Source organism: Lissotriton helveticus, chromosome 7 (assembly GCF_964261635.1).
Source record: "Lissotriton helveticus chromosome 7, aLisHel1.1, whole genome shotgun sequence".
Taxonomy (NCBI): domain Eukaryota; kingdom Metazoa; phylum Chordata; class Amphibia; order Caudata; family Salamandridae; genus Lissotriton; species Lissotriton helveticus.
The window spans coordinates 517,724,990-517,750,383 of NC_136068.1; the positions used below are offsets into that span (position 1 = coordinate 517,724,990).

The 25,394-nt window shown below is 47.0% G+C and overlaps 1 protein-coding gene across 1 annotated transcript in view; it reads left to right on the forward strand.

Annotated features, from left to right (window-relative positions):
* The first annotated feature begins 12,783 nt into the window (after nt 1-12,783).
* The window catches only part of LOC144766851 (DBIRD complex subunit ZNF326-like), a 28,182-nt gene continuing 15,571 nt past the window's right edge, over nt 12,784-25,394 (forward strand). Inside the window, exon 1 of the mRNA XM_078650566.1 lies at nt 12,784-13,443. Coding sequence (XP_078506692.1) covers nt 13,185-13,443 — 259 coding nt within the window. The 5' untranslated portion in view covers nt 12,784-13,184. The remainder of the gene's footprint in view (nt 13,444-25,394) is intronic.

Consider the following 25,394-nt stretch of genomic DNA (forward strand, 5'->3'; position numbering starts at 1 on the left):
TACTTTCGGGGGAATCTGAGACAGAGTTGGTGCACGAGCCTCTGCTGTCTCAGATTTGTCCTCGAGGGCGCGCACGGCGCCGTGCAGATCTCCTGATTCACAGCCTCACTCACGCATGCGCACACAGACACACACTGCATATATATACACACACACACACACGCTTGCACACACACATGCACGCAGCCACACCCCACTCACCTGGCTCTTTTGTCGTGACTCCCCGTATCTCCGCCGCATCGCCTGGCCTGGGTTGCATAATTCAAACGGCACCCAATAGCCATGCGCCGAAACCGAGTGGAAGCGAACGCCGCGTCCCCAGCTCACCCCTTGCCTGTAGCAGCCGCCTCTGCTGACCTGGAAATGCTCCAGCCGCCTCCCCGCCTCCGGTACCCGGATGTATTACATTCTGCTCGTTGTTTTTCCCGAGGACAAGTTGATTCGTCTCATCACTCATCTGAACCGTACAACTGATGGTGCCTCCTTGCATGTGTGTATAATTAGATTATTGGCTTAAACATAGGAGGCATTTACGAACTGAATTGTATTCTGCTGCTTGTTGCTGCAGCACAACTCAATGTCACTCGGTTTATCGATCTCCGTGAATGAATGGTTCCGTCAGTCTCACAGGGATAGAAAGTTTGAGGCCATGAGAAAATATTTTCTATGCCAATGTCGTGGTGTTGGCTTGTTTTTTTTGCTCACGCTTCTTGTTACTAATGGGGCCAGACCATCAGGGTCAGCTGTCTTGAGCCTTGTCGACACGTTCAAGAGGGGGGCCGAGTTATGTTGTTTTGAGTGTTCCCGAAATGCGCATTTGAAACTCCCTGTGGAAGATTTTCTGCTGGTTTACTGCAGATCACGAAAGCTCACCATATATGGAATGCAGATTAGTGGTCTCTGCCCTCTTAGAGTCGTGGGTTTGGTTTGTTCCCATTCACGGCTTAAACTGTTTATTGCTTGTGCGCGGGTTAGAGGTCCACTTCTGTGTTTGTGAACGGACAACATGTATGTGAATTTCATATATATATATATGATCATTTCTAAGAGGTTTGATACTTGTTTGAAAAAAATTGTCTGTTTTTATAGTGATTTGAGTGTACTGCACGTGAGATGCGAGCAGGGGCGGTGGGTCGGTGGCAGGCAGCGAGCAAGGGGTCCTGCCTGACACCTCTATGACACTGTGGCGTAGCTCAGTGGGTTGTGCAGTCGCGGATGCGATATGCATGCCACCGGCTCATATTCAGCAAGCCTTGCTTTTCCCTGAGAAGGCCTCAATAACGTGAGCTCCACGACACTGGGTTATGAATCATGTGTGTACAGAGCTTGGCAACGCCGGAAGTAGCGCTGTATACACACACGTCTCACGCAGCGCCTAGTGGAAACAGATTTTCAAAATCTTAGTTTCTGGGTAACAGTGGCTTCCAAGTCTGTGCCAGCCAGATCAAAAAAGCCTCCAACCGCATAATCTGCTCACAGCAGCAACATGTAGAAATCTACACTTGTGTATCTCGACTCTAAAGCAGTGATCTTTAATTGTCACCACAGGCGTTCTATATTATTATGAAATTAGATACCAGCATTATACACATCTGACCAGTGAAATTGTGCAAGCACAAATCAAACGCTCTCTTGCCACTCATGTTTGCTCTCCTTGGCTAAAGGCATGCCGCGCATGTTTGTATTATTGGATTAGATGCTGTCACTTGCAGGTTACATGCAGATCTTTATAACAGGTGAATTAACCCACGGAGTTAGTTGTCTTACTGGACTTCTAACTGAGGTGCCGGGTTTTTAAGAACCCGGTGGTGCCAGGGAATAACACCCGAAGACCTCTGAGTTCTCCCTTGTTCCGGACCACAGAAACACGGAGTCTTCTAGTCGCAGTCAGAGATCACGTTTTATTGGCAGCTACCAAGTAACATGTGTCCTAGAAGCACGACAACACGGATCGTGTGTTCTCAGGAGACTGTTCGTTTTTACAGAACAAGCCTTCTCCTTATATACAGAAATAATAGCTGCAAGCAAGAATTCTTGAGTTTATGATATGACTGTACACATATTTCTACAACAATACAAAGAGCGAAGTCATGTAGGCAAACCCATATTTTGGACGTCCCGTTCGTGATAGATTACCCAGCCAGTCCCGGAACTCCCATCAGATATCGATGAAACCCCAATAAAGAAGGGCACCTCCTAGTCATAAAACTGGCCATAAACAAGGAACTCGGACAGGTGTGTTGTGTGTAGAAAACATGATCTGTACGCGGTGAATGGTTTATGGTATGTTATGCATTGATGCTATCGTATTCGGCCACTGGGCGAGGAGCTGCCCAAACAGGTTTGGCTGGAGGCAAGGGAGTCAGTTGGGACAGGTCAGGGGGAAGTCAGGGAAGGTGGACGTGTCCTTTTAGATCAAGCTCGACCTTACTCAATTGACTTATCATGAGGGCAAGACACAAGATGGATGCCGTTTACAAAATGGAGTCTGAGGGGTCGGAACGGAAACTACGATTTAGGGGTGTTGGCATCCCTCAATCATGATGCAAATGTATAGGGATGATGTCCTAATCATTACCGGTCCGTCTACACCAAATTCGTCATGGTACGTTGATATTTTGTGGCACGAGTGTTGTATCTCGATACCGGGATAACAGCAGGGTCCAGAATTTCAGAACCACAGACCCTCCTTTTGCCCTCATATAAGGCAATAACTCATGTTAATCTGAGTCCAAATCTGTATTAATGAATTCGTGGAGATGTTGCTGTAGCATCATTCTGTTGCTCAGTTCGTCCCTTGACACAGGCTTCCTTACACATGGGGTAGCACAGAGGCCACATAGTGCAGGAGCGCACTGTACACACAGGCAGAACATAAACAGAAGCGCTAAGATCATCCCAACGAAGATCAGTGTTTTCCATCCCCAGGCAGTGATCAGGCCCCAGAACCACCCTAGAAGGGACCAATCTCCTTTTTCCACGTGAAGGGAACCAGATATTTCGTGTAGTTTGGAGATGGCTTGGTACACTGTCGGTGCATTATCAGGGATGAAAATACAGCAACTAGATTGGATCACTCTGCATACACCACCACGATCGGCGAATATGATATCTAGGGCAACTCGGTTCTGAAGGGTCAGAAGTCGATCCGACTGAAGCTCGGTTGTCAAGTTGTCAGGGCTCCGGCCGTTGTAATCACGGCGGATTCAACTATCCTCGATAACTGGCGAATATTCCTGCTGTTCACCATAGGCCCCCAAAATGGCAGAAAACCCTTTGCGAAGTCTGCAAATTCCTGACCCGCGGTGTCGTCTTTACTCACGACACCTCTAGCTGTCCTTGTCCGATGGTAATCTGCTCTGGCCGTGTAGGTGGGAGGCAGCAGAAATGAGATAAAACACGTGCCTGAGAAGTCAGGGGGCAACCATGTATAGGCTTGGTCGTGGCAGACGAAATACGTGCCTTTGGCTGCTAAGAATAGGGGGGGAAGTTCGGGAAGCAAATACATATGTTTCCGTGCATATGCTCTTTCCTAATTGTGCTTTTCGATCCCTGCCGATACCTTGTAGACATAAGTGACCTTTGTGGGGCACTATCCAAACTGGGCGGGATTTCTTTGCTGTCTGTCCCTTACTCAGGGAAATCCCATTCTTAGTTATGTTCCAACGACTGTATGGAGTGAGTTCATCTTTGGGGATCGTTTGATATGTGTCGAACTCCCTACTCATATTTCTTATCCCTGCCACTAGTGCCTTGTTGTTGGAATCGCTTTCAATGGAACGGGTTGGGTATGGTTCTAGGGCGGACAGGAACATGGTCTGAAAAGCCCACAGAGAACCATAATAACTGAATGGCAGGATGAAGTATGGGATACCCTTATCCGTTGTGTGTGGCATGAGTCCACATATCCAACAGTTCGATGTGTTCATTATGGACTGGTGTTGGTGTAGGAGTTGAATAAATGAGTTGTTTACAAATTCGAGTCTTCTGGCAGACTCGTGTTCAGGTAGAGGGTGAAAGTAGTGTGGAGAGATAGTAGGAGGAGGTGGTGGCCGGGTGTCATTTGAAAAAGTAACTTGGAATACGAATAGAGTATAACCAGTCAAAAACATCGTTATGCTACACAACATTAAAATACATGTTATCAAAAACCTTCTTTTGGCCAGTACAGTGCATAGTTGTCTTTCAATGTTCGTGAATCTGGTAGGTCTCTTTACCCTAGGAAACTCCATCCTCTAGTTGCTGCCCGCGGTGGTAGATTGATTCTGCCAGGGAGTGCACTCTGTTCAGTCCGGGGTAACTCTCTTGGACCAACCAGAACCGTTGACCTAAACGTCCCCAGCTGCACTCCCCAGACTTCAACCGCGACCCTAGCAGCAGAACCGGATGGCGGTTCGAAAATCAAAAATGAGCAAGTTTCCTGAGAGTGAGAGAGCTGAAAAATCAAAAATAGTTCTTGGGGGAAGGGAAATCACATTAATTTGCTTTTTATTAGTCTCTTTGTCTTGACCTTAGATTATATTGTTGTTTCCCCGGTACGGTATGGTCTTCAAACAATGTCTTAGGTTCTGAAGTGTCCAACTGCATTGACGGTGGCACAAGTCCTTGTAAAATAGGATCACTCTCCTTTTCGGTACCAGTTTCTTTTAAACGTGCATCGCTGAAAGGGATGAAGCGAGGTATGGATTCTGTCTCGGAGTCGGCAATTCCTTCGTTGACCCACCGGTCGTATGGAAGGGGCAGAGGGACCCGTTTGCAGTGGGTCCCGTGTATCCAACTTTTCTTTCCTTCCACCCGAACGGCTGATCTCGTGGAAAGAAGCACAAGGTATGGTCCGGTCCACCTGGGTTGTTCGTTGTTTGTGCGCCGAAAATTCCGCACCAGAACCCAAGTGCCGGGTTCGATGGAGTGACCTGGATCATCAGAGGCTGGCGGAGAGGAACTGTGAACCTGTTGGTGTAAAACACGCAATTTAGTTGTCAATTCGCACAAATAGTCAAGCAGTACGGGGTGTTTTATTTCGCTGAGTTTCTTTGGCCTTGGCACGCCCCAGACGTTGGCTGGGCGGCCAAACACTATTTCATGGGGGCTAAGTCCTAATCTAGAATGGACGGTCATTCTGGTCGACAGGAGTGCTAGAGGCAAGGCGTCAGGCCATTTAAGACCTGTGCTGGCTTGGACCTTGGCTAGTTTGAGTTTCAATGTGCCATTGTAGCACTCCACTAATCCAGCTGATTGGGGGTGGTTTGCAGCGTGGAACTTTTGGCGTATGCCTAGACACTCACACACTCTCCTCATCACACGTCCTACGAATTCACTTCCATTATCACTCCAGATCATGCTAGGCATTCCGAATCTAGGGAAGAATTCTTTGACAAGGGTTTTGGCAGTTGACAAGGCGGTATTGTCCTTAAGGGGGTATGCTTCCACCCACCTTGAAAAAGCGCAAACAACAACGCGCATATACTTCAGATTGTTGCACCTCTCCATGTGGATGAAATCGACCTGCAAAACCTTGAACGGATACGTTGGAGGTGCAAAATGACCAGCTGGAGTTGGGGTTCCCTTACCGGGATTATGCTTCAAACACACCATACATTTTCTGACCACGTTCTCTGCATATTTTGGGATACTGCTATTCTGCCATACTGGGGCCAATAGCTTACATATTCCTTTCGAACTGATATGCGCAAATCCATGAGCCATTGTTACTACTGCAAGTACATAGGCGTTAGGTAATAGCCATCGCTGGTGTTCTGACAATTCGACCCAACAACCATTCGCATCTAACCTACCCTTACTTTCTCTCCATTCATTCACCTCTTTCTCAGTTGCCTCGGCTTGTATAGATTTCACGCTTTCGATGGTGTCCTCACACATTCCCACATCAGTAATCCATCTAGCGGGACCTACAACATACATCCGACTCATTGTGTTCCTTGCAGTCTCTTTCGCAACCTCGTCTGCAAATGCATTCCCGCGGCCAACATCGTCTTGAATCTTTTTGTGTGCACTGCATTTTACAATGGCAACTTGTAGTGGCAAGGTCAGTGACTCGAGGAGCTCATTAACTAGCTGACCATGCTGTATCTTTGCACCATGTGACGTCAGGAACCCACGTTCACGCCACAATCTTCCAAAACTGTGAGCCACACCAAAGGCGTATTGGCTGTCAGTGTACACATTCACTCGCTTTCCTTTCGCCAACACACATGCTCTTGTAAGTGCAATTAGCTCTGCAGCTTGTGCAGAATTGTGGGAAATGCGCGCGGTCTCTATAATGGTGTGTAATGTTGTTACGGCATAGGTTGCAGTCGTATCACCATTTGGCAACTTGAAACATGAACCATCAACCCATAAAGTATCATTGCATTCAGGAAGGGGAGTGTCCTGTAAGTCTACTCTCCCTTTTGTCTCTTCTTCTGTCCTAAAGCAGCAGTCATGTTTATCAATCTCGTCTGTTTCTGTCGGGATGGGTAGTAGCGTAGCGGGGTTGAGTGTATCACACCTCTTTATGTGGATGTGACTTGCTAACAGTGTAAGTTCGTAACTGGATAGTCGAGCGCTAGTAAGATGTTGTGTCCTCGTCCTGTTTAGCAAAATGTCTACTGCATGCGGGACCATAACGATCAGAGTATTATTCATGACTAATCCAGCAGACTGTCGAATGCAGACAGCTGCTGCGGCGGTAGCCCTCAGACAACTTGGTAGGGCTTTAGCCACAGGGTCTAGAGTTGCCGAAAAATACGCGCATGGGCGCTGTTTGTCCCCAAAGTGTTGTGTTAGGACTGATAATGCACAACCTTCCTTCTCATGGACGTATAATGTAAAAGGCTTACTGTAGTTGGGGTTTCCCAACACAGGAGCCGAACACAATGCATCACGCAACTCGTGGAAACTCGTCTGACAATCTTCAGACCAAGGCATAGGATTGGGCGTGTCTTTACAGAGTAGTGCCAGCAAGGGTTTGGCTAGTAGTGAGAAATTCGGTATCCATTGTCTACAGTACGATGTAATGCCCAAGAAGGCTCGAACCTCTCTCTGTGTCCTTGGGGCACTCAGCTCTGTTATTGCCTATATTCTTTCTGGTGTCAGTCTCCTTCCCTCCTTCGACAAGATGTGACCTAGGTAGGTAACTTCTTGTCGACAAAATTGTAGTTTGGAGAGAGAGACTTTGTGCTTCATGTCACATAAGTGATGCAATAATGACAGTGTAGCTTGTTTGCAAATTTCTTCAGTGTCTGCAGCGATCAGCAGATCATCTACATACTGAATCAGAGTTGACCCATCTGGTAGAACAATTGTGTCCAGTTGTGTTTTCAGGGCCTGACTGTATATTGATGGGCTTTCGCAGTAGCCTTGAGGAGCGCACTTGAAGCGGAAGCTTCGTCCTCCTAAATTGAATCCAAAAATATCTCTACTCTCCTCAGCAATCGGGATGCTGAAGAAAGCGTTCTTCAGGTCAATCACCGAGAACCAATTTGCTGAAGCTGGAACCATCGTCAACAAGGCAGTAATGTCGGGGACAACTGGAAACTGTGGGATAACTACCTTGTTCACTTCTCTGAGGTCGATCACGAACCTGTACACAGGGGGCTGTGAAGGATCGGTACGCTTTAAGACCGGTAAAACTGGACTGTTACAAACATTTCCTGTTTTTTCTTCGATGACGTCTTTATCAATCAGGTCATAAACAATCGTCAATAACGCCTTTTCACATTCGCTAGAAATTTTATATTGGGGAATACGTGGCAACCTAACGTTGGCTTTCAATGTTATGACATACGGTGCTATCTCCAAACGACCTACATCCTTAGAACCATTAGCCCAGAGTACATCAGGAAGACATGACAATTCAGTTGCAATATTTTCTTTTGACACATACATTGGAGAAACGACTTTCTTACCTAAAGTAAGCTGTACTCCCAAGGAGAACAGTACAAAGTCGCATACAACCTCTTTAGTAAATCCAAACCTAACAAATTTTCACCGCAACCTGTTGTCAAAATGAGAGGTGCTGCTAATTTGAATGGGCCAACAGAAAGGGACATGGGACTAGAGATCGGGTTTCTAACAGGGGCGCCAGAGAAACCTACTGAGACATTCATTTCGCCAGACAAAGGTGCGCCAGGAAGTTTTGAGTGCATAATAGAACTTTTTGTAGCACCAGTATCCAGCAGAAATGGCTCTGACACTCCTGAGGCAATCACCTCGACATAAGGTCCATTCTGATCTACTGGAACTGAAACGACTCCCTCTCTTTGTCCATGGCTGTCCTAGCAATCATTACCCTCATTTTCGTGTTCGGTGTAATAGTCGTCAGCATAGTACTGAGCTGACCTAGACGATGCATTATTCTGTTGGTCAAAGCTGTTCATGGAATTCTGAGGCGGAAAAGAAGCTGTGTTCTGGGAGAAATTTCCACGGCCCCTACCCTTATGAACATTTTGAACACCTCTACCCCTTATACCTGAAACACCGTTTAAACGTCGCGCAAGAGCCGGACAATTACCTTTAAAATGACCCTCTTCCTTGCAATACGCACATTGATTCGGGCCATACGGAAGACGCTGATGGGAAAACTCGTTTCCTTGCGCGTTTCTCGAATACTGCTGTTGTGGTTGATAATTGGGCTGACTAGCCGTGCGAGGCGGATAGGCCTGCTGGAGAAGAACCTTAGTTTTCAAATCTTTAGTCTTTTTGTCTACCTTATCTAGCTCGTCTTTGCGCCTATTTTCATAGTACTGGGCTGTAGCTAAAATCTGCGCTGATGTAGAGACAGCCCAAGCACTCTCTGAATCTTTTAGTTTAGTACACAGTTCAGGAAGCAAATTATGTACGAATTTGTCTACAAACAATCTTTGACCACCCTCGGTAGCCATATCTTGACCACTATGATCGGTGAAAGTCTCCTCAAATCTCGTGAAAAAGTCAGACACATTCTCATCCTTCTTCTGCTTGCACGCAGATAGCTTGTCCCAGTTTACCCATAACTCAGGCATTAATGTTTTCACGTACGTTATAATTCTACCGGGAAGTTCGGCTATTAACGGCTTAGGTTTAGAACCACCAATTTGTCTAGCATCTATAGCGGTAATATTAGCCCATGAATCACCTAGTTCTTGGTCATGGTCCGTATGACGAATTTTACTCCATAAAGGATGTGGGACAACATTCCCAAACAACATGTCTACATCTGCTAAATTCATTATGCATGAGTTTGCAGTCTGCGATAACTCCTTATAATACCCAGTCGGGTTTTTACGGGGATCAGGTAGTGTCTGCTTGAGCGCTAAAACTTCTGATCTTTTCCAGGGGACATGTACCCATACACGCTGGAAATGTGGCAGAATTGGCGGTACTACATTCGCATCGCCTTCCCTCCAAACCGGAGGAACCTCTCTCATGGGGTACTGTCTCGCTCTTTTCCTACCTAATACGTCGTCTTGGTACAATGATCTAGAGACGTTTCCCTTACTCCTATAAGAGAACAACAACTCTATCGCTTTCTCAACATCTGCACCTGTAATCATACCTTCATGGAACTGAAAACGCGTACGCCATAGTTCGTCCATTGTGTATTTGGGATCATTCGTCTCCAAATCTTCGCACAGATATACACACATCTCTTCGAATACGTATCTCTGAGTGGGTGCATTCCATTGACGGAAAACTTCCATAACAGACTGAACATCATATCTAACAGTATCCGCAATCCATTGGCGTGCTAGTTCATTCAGCACTTTTCTTTCCTCGTAATCAGGCAGTTGACTACGTAACTGTCTATCTTCTGTTTTAGGGGTCGTTTTAGGCGACCCGAAGAAAGGTGAAAGCAGACCAGTGACGGTACCTGTCACTCTTTGTCTAATAGAAGGAGAAGCTTGCGGAGGGGCAAATGCATCAGAAAAGACAGGCTGAGGCGAAGAAGAAATCGAGGCCATAGCAGAGGAAGTTGAAACAGTGGCAGACGTAGTATCATAGGGAACAGTTGGAGCTGTAGGCAAAGTGGTAGAAGTAGATGGAGTATGTAGCAAAGATGGCGGCCCTTGAGAAGGTTGCGCCGGAGAAGTAGAAACCAGCTGAAGAGGAGCTGGCGTTCGTGCAAGAGCTGGGTTACGTGCGCCGGGGCGCGGTATAGTAAAATGCTTTGGTGGTGCGGTAGCGTCTAACGCATACGGTGGAGGTGAGCTCAATAATTGGGACATTAACGGATCTTTCTCGGATCTTTCCTCTTGACCTCGTCCCTCATGTGGTAACATTGGGTAGCATTTATCTACTGCTAGTTCCTTGCTCCTAAGTATTTGTTCGCTTTCTTGCCCTTCCTCGTTATCCTTGTATGCAACGGCAGCTTGCACCATTGACATACCTCTTTTATTCCTTTTTGCTAATTTTATTTCTTTCTGTTTGGCTTGTTTGCGCCATAAGCGAAAAGAGTCAAACATCGCCGGCCGGGCTTTTTTCTTGAACAATTTGACCTCTAGGTTGTCTAAGATTTCTGGGTCAAAACTACCATATTGGGGCCATTTTAAAACACCATCCTTGCGGGTGTATTTTATCCACACTTCATTATATGTGATAGGACCTACGCCATGCTTCACATAGAGCTCATACGTTGGAGTTCCAATCAGAGGAACCGGACAAGAATCCTCTAATCGGGAGTCCTTACTACAACCAAGACAAAACAAGTTTCCAAGTCCGCTAAAGCAAGGCATCTTTGCTCACTCGTTTAGCTTCAAACTTCAAAGGATTATCGATTACGATATTTCTCGTGAAAACACGAGTCCTTCGGCTTTGGGGCTTGCAAGTACCAAATCAAAGCGTATCTCAAGGATACCAAAAACTAAGGATCAAACTAAGGACTGGGAGACGCTCCACTTATACTTAACTGAAGTATTTGAAGATCGATGACGTCGCTAGAAGACTCGTCTATCGTTTCGCTCTACCAAGGATCACTGGGTCCAAAACAAGGCGATAGTCAGGGCAGCAGTCCTTCGTAGCCGTCGGGACGCGGGGAACCTCGCAGCAAAGACCTTCGGAACCACGTCGACATACAGGGGTCGCTGAAGTGGCTGGCCGTCCTCTGGAATTTTCACACGAAGCTCCTCACGAACATCTGGCTTGGACCGTCGCCGCTTGATACCGCCCCGAGTTGGGCGCCAACTGAGGTGCCGGGTTTTTAAGAACCCGGTGGTGCCAGGGAATAACACCCGAAGACCTCTGAGTTCTCCCTTGTTCCGGACCACAGAAACACGGAGTCTTCTAGTCGCAGTCAGAGATCAAGTTTTATTGGCAGCTACCAAGTAACATGTGTCCTAGAAGCACGACAACACGGATCGTGTGTTCTCAGGAGACTGTTCGTTTTTACAGGACAAGCCTTCTCCTTATATACAGAAATAATAGCTGCAAGCAAGAATTCTTGAGTTTATGATATGACTGTACACATATTTCTACAACAATACAAAGAGCGAAGTCATGTAGGCAAACCCATATTTTGGATGTCCCGTTCGTGATAGATTACCCAGCCAGTCCCGGAACTCCCATCAGATATCGATGAAACCCCAATAAAGAAGGGCACCTCCTAGTCTTAAAACTGGCCATAAACAAGGAACTCGGACAGGTGTGTTGTGTGTAGAAAACATGATCTGTACGCGGTGAATGGTTTATGGTATGTTATGCATTGATGCTATCGTATTCGGCCACTGGGCGAGGAGCTGCCCAAACAGGTTTGGCTGGAGGCAAGGGAGTCAGTTGGGACAGGTCAGGGGGAAGTCAGGGAAGGTGGACGTGTCCTTTTAGATCAAGCTCGACCTTACTCAATTGACTTATCATGAGGGCAAGACACAAGATGGATGCCGTTTACAAAATGGAGTCTGAGGGGTCGGAACGGAAACTACGATTTAGGGGTGTTGGCATCCCTCAATCATGATGCAAATGTATAGGGATGATGTCCTAATCATTACCGGTCCGTCGACACCAAATTCATCATGGTACGTTGATATTTTGTGGCACGAGTGTTGTATCTCGATACCGGGATAACAGCAGGGTCCAGAATTTCAGAACCACACCTATAGATGATAAAGAGATCTCTGCTGAAGAGGCATTAACCCACTGCGTTGTCCTACTATACTTCTAATCTGTAGGTGACAATTGATAAAGATATCTCTGCTGAAGGTGCATTAATCCTCAGAGTTGTAGAACTGAAAGTGAATCCCTGACCTTTCCGGTACAGGTGCGTGAGCCTTCATCATCTTCTCCCTAGAATCCTGCCTCGGAGCGAGCCTGCAGGCTAAACACACATTTCTGTGGCAGGTAGGTGAACCCTATCAGTTGTCTTATTCAGTGTTAACAAGTGTTTTGAAGATGACATACATATGTCTGCAACAATTGCATTAGTCTTATGAGCTGTTATACTGCACTTCTAACATGTGGCCTACAGGCTACAGAGTTCTCATTGACTGGTGCCTTCTGTGCTGGCTTATTCAAGTTAGAACATGTGACCTACAGAATTCAAATCTCAGCAGCAGGTTTATTAACTGTGCATGCGTTTTCACTAGAATTCTTGTTTGTAAGGTGCTGCTGGCATTGAGATATGTGCTGCAGGTACATTCACTACTTGAGCAGTCTCTCTCTGAATTGTATCAATACATCTAAGTCACGTAAATACAAAACATTTTGCATTACAAATGCTATAGGTGTAACATTTGCAAAAGATAAAAGTATTGGCATTGTAAATGACAAAGCTATTAATTTCGCTATTTTCAAAACCAACACATAAATAAAAAATTTGTCATTTACAAGACCAATAGCTCTAACTTTCCTAATGCGAGACCTATTGCATTGCAAATGCTTGTTAACTCCCTGCCCTTCTCCTGTGCTGATCTGCTGTTCTATTTCACTCTGCCTCCTTCTCTAACTCCCTGTTCTCACGCACACAACCACACCACACGCGCAACCAGACCCAACCACACACATGTTTATATGCATTTTATCTTCTTTATTTCTCAAGCTCACTAATGCAAATGAAAACCTGTACAGCAGTGTCCTTACTGCAGTTTTAAGAATTGTTGCCAAGAAGTATCCACACCTACCAGAATAGCAACAACTGCTGCTTAGCCGACAAATTCCTTGACCACCCAACAGTGGTTCTTGGATTATGCCTGCCCATATTATAAAACAGTTTACACATGTTTGCACACCATGTAACTTGCCTTATCTGCATACTCTCTGCTAATCTTATGTTAACCAATTTGCAGGATTATGGTGGTATGCAGAGACCTGGAATTGTTGTCGACTACCAGACAAGTCTGGTATTTGGTGGGCCTGCTGGAAGGGGGATGAAAAGAAAGATGATGCAACCGCTTAATAAACCCGTTGGAGGGGCGTTTGTCGGCAAAAAACCTAAATTGACAAAACCTGGATCAAATGGCAATGCGGTCAAAAAAGGTATGTTTCTAGAGAGACAGCTTCAAGAGTGGTTTTTTAGGTCTCGCTGAGTCAATGCGCTTGCGCATTGCTTCGGCGAGACTTATGTAGGGGCTCCAGGAAAGGCTGCCAAGAGGGCTTTGGAATGTGGATTATGGCCAGTGCACGTGCGCCGGACGCATGCTCACCATTTGGTCCGCCTCCACCCCATCAGACTTGAAAGGAAGACGCTCGCACACCACCATTTGTCTGTGCCTCGGCATCAGACTTCAAAGTAATGCGCTCCCGCCACAGCAATGCCGAGAGCTTGTTTGCACTGTCCGGCGGCCATGCTTCTCTGCATTATCCACTCGCCCTTCACACCATCATCTGCGCTGTCAGTTTATCCTCTTTGCACTGTCAGTATGTCTTGTAACTCATTCTGTGCACTGTCTGTCTGTTCTGCAGCTTATCCTCAGCGCTGTCAGTCGGACCCGCAAACTTTCCCTTAAACCGTGTGCCTGCCCTGCACCTCCTCTGCACGGCCAAGCTGCCCGACCTTGCCATGCAGTGTTTGCCCTGGGATCTGTCCTGAATCTATTGCCCTGCACTTTTCGCTTTCACTTTAGTCTGCCTGCAGATTGGCATCAACTTTATGACCAGCTACCCTGCCCCCATTAGTTTCCGGTGCATATCTGCACTGCACCTCTTACCATCATACATTGCCCGCACCTCTTTCCAGTCTGCCCTGTACTTTAACGAGTGCGTTGCTACCTCAATCCGCCTCCATAGCCCCTTCATTCTATTTTTTTTCAGACGAGCCCATGTATATATCTGCTCATGTGCTGCGTATTGTTTCCAATTCCCAAACCACAGCGCTTCCAGCCAACTCCAGCCCTAATCGCTCACTGCTCCATGTTAAATCCATCCAGTGTCCTGCTAACTACGTGCCGCTTTGTCCTTCAGCGATTTCTGCCAACCGCTCCCTGAAATCCTCTTCCGCTAACCATTTCCGGCTTCCTGCTAATCCCCCAGCCGCTTCGTGTTTTCCTCCAAACGCTGCTGCGTTTCCTGCTAACTGGCGAACGAGATCTTTAAAGGCCCCCCGCTGACACCTCGCCTATAATTCTGTCTCTATACTGTCATTGCTACCGAGATATGCTGAGTTGAACACATTAAAAATGTTGCACAGTTGCCAATTGAAGAATGGTAACATGGCTGTAGTCCTGTGGGGGGAGAGGGTGAGGGGGTATCACACTCGTACTTTACTGATTATGACTCAATTATGGTATTGAACACAAGTGAGGTTTTTTTACCTATGCCTCTATGAAGAATTTCACAATGAATGATAGCCTTGGGTAAACCAAAATTTATTAGTTTATCCTGACAATTACGTCTATTAGTTTCATTCAATTTGAGTTTTCGATTATTTTAGTACAAGCAAGATAAAGGGCATTATCAACTTCATGTGCTGCCATATAGTACCGCATTGCACAATTAGTAAACGACCAAGTCATAAATATAATAAACACATTACTATACAAAAAAACAATACATTGATAAACAATTGAAAAGTGTCAAAAGTGCTCACAATTTTAGTGAAACATGGAACTATTACTCAATAAAACAGTGTCAATCCAAGATATCAAATCATCTCTTGAACAAAAAGAGGTATGGAGATTATTTCAAACCATTACAAAGTTCAACCACTTATGGACGGGTCAATGTAAACCAATAATAATGTAAAAATGTGGCATTTTGACATTATTATTGGTTTACATTTAATGCCAGCGATTTATGCTTAAACTCGTTTGACCCGTCCATAAGTGGTTGAACTTTGTAATGGTTTGAAATAATCTCCATACCTCTTTTTGTTCAAGAGATGATTTGATATCTTGGATTGACACTGTTTTATTGAGTAATAGTTCCATGTTTCACTAAAATTGTGAGCACTTTTGACACTTTTCAATTGTTTATCAATGTATTGTTTTTTTGTATAGTAATGTGTTTATTATATTTATGACTTGGTCGTTTACTAATTGTGCAATGCGGTACTATATGGCAGCACATGAAGTTGATAATGCCCTTTATCTTGCTTGTACTAAAATAATCGAAAACTCAAATTGAATGAAACTAATAGACGTAATTGTCAGGATAAACTAATAAATTTTGGTTTACCCAAGGCTATCATTCATTGTGAAATTCTTCATAGAGGCATAGGTAAAAAAACCTCACTTGCGTTCAGTTCATAGTGGCCCGACCTACCCTCTCCCCCAGCGGGCCCAACCCCCAGTCCTTCTTATTCAATTATGGTATTAGCATAAATTATAGTTTTATAATGCATTAAAATAAAATACATTATGGTAATAGAATCAATTATAATCGCAACCAGTAAGACCACTGTTCCATGAAGGAACTGGGTGGAAGATTGTTTTCTATTGTGGGATGTAACCAGTTTAAAATGTCATGATCGAATTTCAGATCGCAAAGGTTCCAGCTCGACTGCCTTTAACCCTGAAATGGCATAAGTGCTAAGAATTCACGAGCTTCTCCATGAACAGGTTCTGGAATAACCTATTTTTGAGGTTGGCTTATGGGATGTTTTTACTTCGCTGGTATATGGTGCAGTGAATCACTCCCATTAATCTGTTCTGCTCTTCAAAGGCGACCATTGCTCTGCCCTCCAATTGCTCTGGTCAGGCAATATACTAGAATGTAACTTACTAAAGGTGTAGCTAGTGAACGCGTGTTTTCACAACTTGTAACTTCTGGCCACAAGGAGCGGATCTGTAACTTCCTGGGTGCCATGAAAGAGACCCATGAGTTCCAACGCCTTAGTCAGTGGACTAAACTTTGATTCATATAAAAGCTACTCTAGAATCTGGATCACTTTTATAGAGCGTATGTCATGATGCATTGCAATGTTTGATAGTAACACTTCATAATCCATTCTCCCAGGATTGCGTTTACTTGTTCCTTTTTTGCAAATTTCGGACATTTGAAGACAAGCATTTACAATGCAACGGTCTCGCCTTTGCAAAAGTTAGAGCTATTGGCATTGTAAATTACAACATTTTTATTTATGTGTTGGTTTTGAAAACATATAAATAAATGGCATTGTCATTTACAATGCCAATAGCTTAATCTCTCGCAAATGCAAGACCTATTGCATTTGCAACCACACACACACAGAGAGCCACACAGACATACAGAGCCACACACACACACAGAGCCACACACACACACACAGAGCTACACACACACAAACAGAGCCACACACACACACAGCCACACACACAGCCACACACACAGAGCCACACACACAGAGCCACACACAAAGAGCCACACACAAAGAGCCACACACACACACACACACAGAGCCATACACACACACAGAGCCACACACACACACAGAGCCACACACACACAGAACCACACACACAAACACACACAGTCACACACACACACACAGAGCCACACACAGTGCCACACACACACACAGAGCCACACACACATACACAGAGCCCCAGAGCATAATTCCAAGAGCCAATGTAGTTTAAAAGTTACTGGCGAAGAAGCATCCGGGGCACCGTTGAGGCGCTGACAGATCATTTGCTACCGTGCGCCCAGGGGTCCATCACTGGGTGCTGAGGTAAACAACCTTTACACGAGGCAGCCAGAGACTTAAAAAAAAGTCCCACTACTCCCAGGCCCGCCCTTCCTGTCACTTTTTTTGGTAAATGAGTGCTCGGCTTAAAAGGGAATGAAGAACCTTTGGCCATAGATTGGTCATGACCAATATCTGAAAATCTATGAAGCCTATAGATGTTGCTTGTAGGTAACTCCATGTCACTGAAATACATGAGGTTTAATGAACGGAGTGCATTCTGGAAGCGGTAGTCTTCATTGGGGTATAAATAAACTTTGAATAAACATGGCCGAATATTGTGAGAGCATACAGGAAGCAGTCAGCAAGGCAAAGAAAGAAACTGCAACACAGAAGAATAAAGACATGTCGTACTAAGCTCAGTGTGTGGCGTAGTCATTGGCGAGCACCTGGGTTGGGGAGGACGCAACAGTAACAACAGCCAGTTTATTTTGATTTAGAGTAGGTCACCTTCCTGACAGGCGCTAGTATTGCCAACTGATTGGCACTCACTTATGCAGTCTCAGGAGGAATGAAAGATGCAGTAAGAATAATACCGGACACCTGCCAATCACACATCCCGAAATCAGGTTAAGCTCAATATATTGAGACCTGTACATGCGTGCAACCTTAAACAAACATATATTGTAACGACTTGGGGCCAGATGTAGGTGTCTAAATACCGGTCGGAAATGGCCGAAAATACCGATTTTCGGTCCTTTCCGACCGGTATTTGGACATTGGTATGTAGGGCTTTTAAAAACATACAGATTCGGTAATTTTACCGAATCGGTAATTTTACAGATTCGGTAAAATTACCGATCGGTAAAATTACCGAATCTGTATTTTCTTATGTAGGTAGCACTTTAAACAGTGCTACAGGGCCTTTAGAATTCGTTATTTACCAAGGAATACTATTCCATGGTAAATAACGAATTCCAGTGTACATGCACATCTGTGCATGTACACCTGTGCCATGTGGCACACAGACATGCCCTTAGGGCATGTCTGTGTGCCACATGGCACACAAGCCAGGAACAGGGGTGCAACAGGGTGTCAAAGTGACACCCTGTCACCCTTGCAAATTCGGTAATTTTACCGATTCTGTAATTACAGATTCGGTATTTCCCATTGATTCCTATGGGCTTCAAAGCCCATAGGAATCAATGGGCAATACCGATTCGGTATTTACAGAATCGGTAAATACCGAATCTTAACGATTCGGTATTTACAGATTCTGAAATACCTACATCTCCCCCCTTCATATTTACCACTTCTTAAATACCGAATCGGTAAAATTCGGTATTTATGAAGTGGTAAATAAGAATTACCTACATCGGGCCCCTGATGAGCAGATTCAAAAAGTCCCTTTGATTAACAGTCAGACAGGCATGTCTTTCTGGAGATGGAATTGAATATATGTGATGAGCTCGTCCTCATTTAACAGAAGGCATTTTGGGGGAATTTGAAAAAAGGGCCATCGTCTTGTAATAACTAGGCGAGAAATGGTTCTAAAATGAGGGAGGGGTGGAGAGAGGGAGAGAAAGAGGGAAGGAGGGAGAGAAAGAGGGAAGGAGAGAGAGGAAGGAAGGAGAGAGAGGGAGGAACATAGAGAGGGAGGGACGGAGAGAGTCATAGAGGGAGAAAGGGAGGGAGAGAGAGAGAGAGAGGGAGGGAGGGAGAGAGAGGGAGGGAGGGATAGAGAGAGGCATAGAGGGAGAGAGGCAGGGAGGGAGAGATGGAGGGAGAACAGAGAGAGGCATAGAGGGAGAGAGGCGGGGGAGAGGGAGGGAGGGACTCAGGGAGGGAGGGATGCAGGGAGGGAGAGAAAGAGGAAGGGAGGGACAGAGAAGGAAGGACGGAGACAGGGAGAGAGGGAGGGAAAGAGAGGGAGGGAGGGAGGTAGGTAGAGAGAGGGAGAGATGGAGGGACGGAGAGAGGGAGGGATGGAGAGAGGGAGGGATGGAGAGAGGTAGTGAGGGGGAGAGGGAGGGAAGTGGAGAGAGAGTGAGAGGGGGACCGGAGAGAGGAAGGGAAGAAAAGAGGAAGGGAAGGAAAGAGGGATAGAGGGAGGGAGGAAAGGAGGGAGGGATGCATGGATGGAGAGAGGGAGGAGGAAGAAAGGGAGGGAGGATGAAAGGGTGGGAGAGAGAAAGGGAGGGAGAGGGGAAAGGAGGGGGTGGTGAGTAGGAGGGACACAGAGGCAGGGAGGGAGAGAGGATGGGACAGAGAGGAAAGTAGGGAGGGAGGGAGAGAGGAAAGGAGGGAGGGGGAGAGAGGATGGGAGGGAGAGAGGGAGGGAGAGAGGAAGGGAAGGAAAGAGGAAGGGCAAGAGAGAAGGAGAGAGAGGCGGAGGGAGGGAAGAAAGGAGTTAGGGAGGGAGAGAGGAAGGGATGGAGAGAGTAAGAAAAAGAAAGAAGGAGAAATAGCAATGAAGTGGAAGGGAGATAAAGAGAGAACGAAAAAAGAACAAGTGCTAAAGAGAGAGGAGAAAAAGCAGAATGGAAATGGGTGAGAGGAAGAGAGAGAGACACACATCTAGAGCAGGAGCGAGTCAATGTGAAAGAGAGACCGAAAGAGAGGGAGCACGACAGCGAGCGAGCAGGAAACAGGGAAAATAAGAGAGATTAACAGCAAGAGAGGGAGAGAAGAGGGGCGTAGACTCGGTGTACCTTGTGAGAGAGAGGGGCAAGTAGACGTCACCGACAGCAGAGCTGACGCTCTCCCCTGGGTCGGTAAGTACTTACACGGGTCAGTGTGAGATGCACAGCCTTGCAGCGCTATGTTACACAGTCTAACTAAATATGAAACAAAGCGCTATGTTACACAGTCTAACTAAATATGAAACAAAGCGCTATGTTACAAAGTCTAACTAAATACGCAACAGAGCGCTATGTTACACAGTCTAACTAAATACAAAACAAAGCGCTATGTTAGTCTAAATACAAAACAAAGCGCTATGTTACACAGTCTAATTAAATACAAAGCAAAGCGCTATGTTACAGTCCAACTAAATTCAAAACAAATTGTTTGAGCAAAACGAACCTGACATTAAAATTAACCGTCAAAAAGAGAAAGGAATGCTAAGAAAAGGTCCGACCCGAAATGCAGTTTAAACTGGACCCCCCCATGAAGCACCGACATTTCAGTCTCACTGACTGGGTGTCGTGTTAGCATCCAAACAAAAGGACGAGTTGAGGCATCAAGTGCAGGGGGTGGGAGGAGGGGGGGGCAGGGGATCATGGCTGGTGATGGTATGTGTGCGCCGCATAATTCACAGGCGAGGTATGTGTGTCCCGCATAATTTACAGCGTCAAGAACCAATCCTGCACCCGGGGTCACCGCTGACCCAGCTGTGGAATTTAAAGTCTTTTTAATTTTAGGAAGAACGAGATTTCCAATGGAACGAGAAATAAACATTTGATTTGTTTTTAAAGAAAAATAATTAAATGATAAAAGTTATCAATACCACGATAGAGAGGCAAGTTAGAAGCGGCAGCGGGGCATTTGATGTTAAATCGACAATGGCAGCGCCTTTCTGTACCCCTGCATCTTCACTCAGAGTCATGTACGTTAGATTCGTTTCCGGATGAAAGCGTGGCAGCGGTAACCGGCACCCTCCAGCACCGGTTCAAAAACACCCCTGCTGTTCCGGGCTCACCTTCGACACCACAGACCCGGCGTCGACTTTAAAGACGCGTTTCAAGTCCTGTGCTTGGAGCGCGAGAAGAAAGAGCTCTCCGGCGGCATCAGCACTGGGCACTTTTTTTGTTTTGAAGATAAACAATTGGCAAAACAAGAGAAGGCAGGCTATCACAAGCGGCCGGCGGGGTCCCTTCCACGTCCAATTGACAGTGGGGTACGTTTACTCACCTTCAAAAGGCCTCAGATCCGTCCCGGAGCCCTTCGCGCCTTGTTCCCTAACAAGGCACGTTCCTCGAACAAAAGATTAAACAAGACCTAACAAGCACAACGTTCCTCGAACAAAAGATAAAAAAAACAAGTGCAGGGTTCCGGGAGCAAGCCGCGGGGGGTTGCGGGGCTGCGGGGGAGAGCGGGACACGTCCATCCCGGCAACAGACACATTAAAAATGAGAAAAACATGCCCGAAAAAAAAACATATACGCCCACCGCCGCATGACGTTCTAAAAGAGGCGGGATGTGAAAAAATCTAGGGAACGCCCACGAATCTGCTCTGACAATAACGGACAGATCTCTCTTCCAATGGCTAGCCTCCATTTATGGAGCTAGCCAATGGAAGAGAGAGGCGGGACAAAGCCCTGGTAAGTTCAAGTTCAAGTTCGGGCATTTATATAGCGCACTACTCACCCAGAGGGTCTCAAGGCGCTTGGGGAAGGGGTTCATTATTTGTCGAATAGCCAGGTTTTAAGTTCTTTTCTGAAGGAGATGTGGTTTTGAGTAAGGCGGAGGTGAGTGGGGAGTGAGTTCCAGGTCTTGGCAGCCAGGAAGGAGAAGGATCTGCCGCCCATGGTGGATTTTCGGATGCGCGGGACTGCGGCGAGGGCTTGATTGGACGATCTTAGTTGGCGGGTGGGTTTGTAGAAGGACAGTCGAGTGTTGAGGCATTCGGGTCCTAGATTGTAGAGGGCCTTGTGTGCGTGGGTGAGAAGACGGAACGTAATTCTTTTGTTGACGGGAAGCCAGTGGAGGTCTTTTAGGTGTCCGGTGATGTGATCTTGGCGAGGGATGTCCAATATGAGTCTCGCTGATGCGTTTTGGATGCGTTGGAGTTTTTTCTGTAATTTTGCTGTGATTCCGGCGTATAGTGTGTTACCATAATCCAGTCGACTCGTGACCAGTGCGTGGGTGACAGTCTTTCTTGTTTCGAGGGGGATCCAGCGGAAGATCTTTTTGAGAATGCGAAGTATGTTGAAGCAGGAGGATGAGACTGCGTTGACTTGTCTGGACATCGAGAGAGAGGAGTCTAGAATGAAGCCAAGGTTACGTGCGTGGTCTGTCGGTGCTGTGCCCAGAGCGGAAGGCCACCAAGAGTCGTCCCAGGCAGAGGGGGAAGATCCTAGGATGAGCACCTCCGTTTTGTCTGAGTTGAGTTTTAGGCGGCTATGTTTCATCCATTCGGCTACTTCTTTCATGCCTTCGTGAAGGTTGGTTTTGGCGGTGTTAGGGTCTTTGGTGAGGGAAAGGATTAATTGGGTGTCGTCGGCGTAAGAGATGATGTTGAGGTTGTGTTGGCGCGCGATGGATGTGAGTGGGCTCATGTAAACGTTGAAGAGGGTGGGACTGAGTGAAGATCCTTGTGGTACTCCACAGAAGACTTCAGGGGCCTCTGAGTTGAATGGGGGAAGTCGGACTCTTTGAGTTCTCCCGGCGAGGAACGAGATGATCCAGTCCAAGGCTTTTCCTTGTATGCCGATGTTGCTGAGGCGTTGTATAAGGGTGCGGTGGCAGACTGTGTCGAAAGCGGCGGAGAGGTCGAGTAGAATGAGGGCCGCTGTTTCTCCGTTATCCAGTAGTGTTCGGATGTCGTCTGTCCCTGCAATGAGGGCGGTTTCGGTGCTGTGTTTGGCTCGAAATCCGGATTGAGATGGATCGAGGGAGTTGTTGGATTCAAGGAAGGCGGCGAGCTGGCTGTTGACGGCTTTCTCAATGACTTTGGCGGGGAAAGGGAAGAGGGATATGGGTCGGTAGTTTTTAAGTTCAGAAGGGTCTGCTGTGGATTTCTTCAAGAGGGCGCTGAGTTCGGCGTGTTTCCAGCTTTCTGGGAAGGTGGCAGAGTTGAACGAGCAGTTGATGACATCACGGAGATGGGGTGCGATGATGGAGTCAGCTTTGTTGAAGATGTGGTGGGGGCAGGGGTCGGTTGGCGAGCCAGAGTGGATGGAGTTCATTAGGCGGATGGTGTCTTCAGAGGTGATTGGGTTCCAGGCGCTAAGGTTGTTAGTTGGCGGAGTAGGATCTGAGGGGTGTGGGGAGGGTTGATCGCTGGGAGTGTTCTCGAAGCTGTTGTGGATGTCGGCAATTTTGTTGTAGAAGAAGGAGGATAACGCATCGCAGAGGTCTTGGGAGGGAGTGATGTCGTTAGATGCTGCGGTGGGGTTGGTGAATTCTTTGACGATGTTGAAAAGTTCCTTGCTGTTGTGGGTGTTGTTGTCGAGACGATCCTTGAATGCTGATTTCTTGGCGGATCGAATCAGTTGGTGGTGTTTGCGGGTGGCTGCCTTGAGGGTGGTCATGTTGTCGGTGGTTGGGTTATTTCTCCATGTTTTCTCCAGGGAGCGGCATAGCTTCTTGGATTTTTTAAGGTCATCATTGAACCAGGCAGCCTTTTTGCTGGCTGATTTGATCTGGTGCTTTTTCAGGGGTGCTAATTCGTCAGCACTGTGGGTGATCCATTGCTTGAGATTGGTGGCTGCTTGGTTTGGGTCCAATGAGAGGGTGGGAGGGTTTTGGTTGAGTGATGTGAGGAGTTGGTCGGAGGTGATTTTGTTCCAGTTTCTCCGAGGAATAGGTTGTGGGCGGATGTGGGTCAGGGTGGTTTTGTAGTTGAAGTGAACACAGCTGTGGTCTGTCCAATGGAGAGCTGTGGTGCGATCAAAGGAAATGTGCTTGCTGGAGGTGAAGATAGGGTCGAGCGTGTGTCCGGCTGCATGGGTGGGGGTGTCAACAAGTTGTTTGAGTCCGAGATTGGCCAGGTTGTCCAGAAGGGTGGAGGTGTTGCTGTCGTGTTTGTTTTCAAGGTGGTAGTTGAGGTCTCCTAAAAGAATGTAGTTCTCGGAGGCGAGGGCATGTGGGCTGACGAAGTCAGTGATGTCATCGCTGAATTGAGTGCGGGTTCCTGGAGGCCTGTAGATGAGGGTGCCTCTAAGTGTGGTCCTAGGGTCGGTGTGGATCTGAAAGTGGAGATGTTCGGCGGTTGCAATATTGTCGTCGGAGCTGGTCGTGATTTTGATGGTGTTCCTATGGACGATGGCGATGCCTCCTCCTGTTTGATTGGTGCGGTCTTTTCGGATAATCTTGTAAGCATCCGGTATGGCTCTGGCGATGTCGGGTGCTGATGATGTGTTCATCCATGTTTCTGTAAGGAAGGCGATGTCCGGTGACGCAGTGTCGAGTAGGTCCCAGAGTTCAGTTGCGTGTCTGTGGACCGAGCGGGTGTTAAGCAGGATGCACTTCAGGTCGTTAGAGTCGGAGCTGTGTGTGGAAGAAGTGGATTTGGTGAGGGTCCTGAAGCAGTTGAACTTGCAGGAGAGGCAGGTGAATGGGCCGTGGGTACGTCCTGGGGTGGCTTCGCAGCATTGTGGTGTGCGTCCGGGGTTGAGGGCGAGGAGAGTTGCGGCATCATATGTGAATCTAGTGGGTTGGGTGCGGCGGGGACCAGGGGGACTGGCGCTGGGCGCGGTCCAGGCGTGGACGGGCGTAGACGGGCTTACCTTTGGCGCACCTTCGGCGCGCATGGGGCGCGACCGCTGCGCGTAGGTGCATCGGACATAAGTGGAGAAGTGGAGGGGGGCGGAGCGTGGGAGGGGGAGCTGGGAGGCGGGAGCGTAGGGGGAGGGACGGGCTGCAGGCACAACAAAATGGTCGAAACAACAACAGGACAACAGGGCGCTATGGGTGCAATCAGGCAGCGATTGTGCTCAGGAGGCAATGCGGGTAATGCGAACTCGCGGTGGAGCACACGGGCACAATTGCAATAAAATAAAATATCAAAGCAATGCGGAGCGTTCACAATTTAAATATACTAAACAATCAGAGCAATGCGGAGCATTCACAATTTAAATATACTAAACAAACAAAGCAATGCGGAGCGCTACGCAACAGACCAGATGCAAATTCAGTTAAATTAAATTTAAGGTATGGCAGTGGGGGGGGGAGCAGCGCTACGATACCAGTATCAGCGCTACGGGGACAGGAGGAAGGGTGGAGCGACCGCTTCACAAGGAGTCAGGCTGGTCACAGAGAATCCCCAGCCGGGCCGTTTCTGGTGTCTAGTGGGTGGGAGGGGGAGCTGGGAGGCGGGAGCGTAGGGGGAGGGATGGGCTGCAGGCACAACAAAATGGTCGAAACAACAACAGGACAACAGGGCGCTATGGGCGCAATCAGGCAGCGATTGTGCTCAGGAGGCAATGTGGGTAATGCGAACTCGCGGTGGAGCACACGGGCACAATTTCAATAAAAATAAAATATCAAAGCAATGCGGAGCGTTCACAATTTAAATATACTATACAATCAGAGCAATGCGGAGCATTCACAATTTAAATATACTAAACAAACAAAGCAATGCGGAGCGCTACGCAACAGACCAGATGCAAATTCAGTTAAATTAAATAAGATTACGCCTGCGCGTGCACTGCTGCGCAGTGCT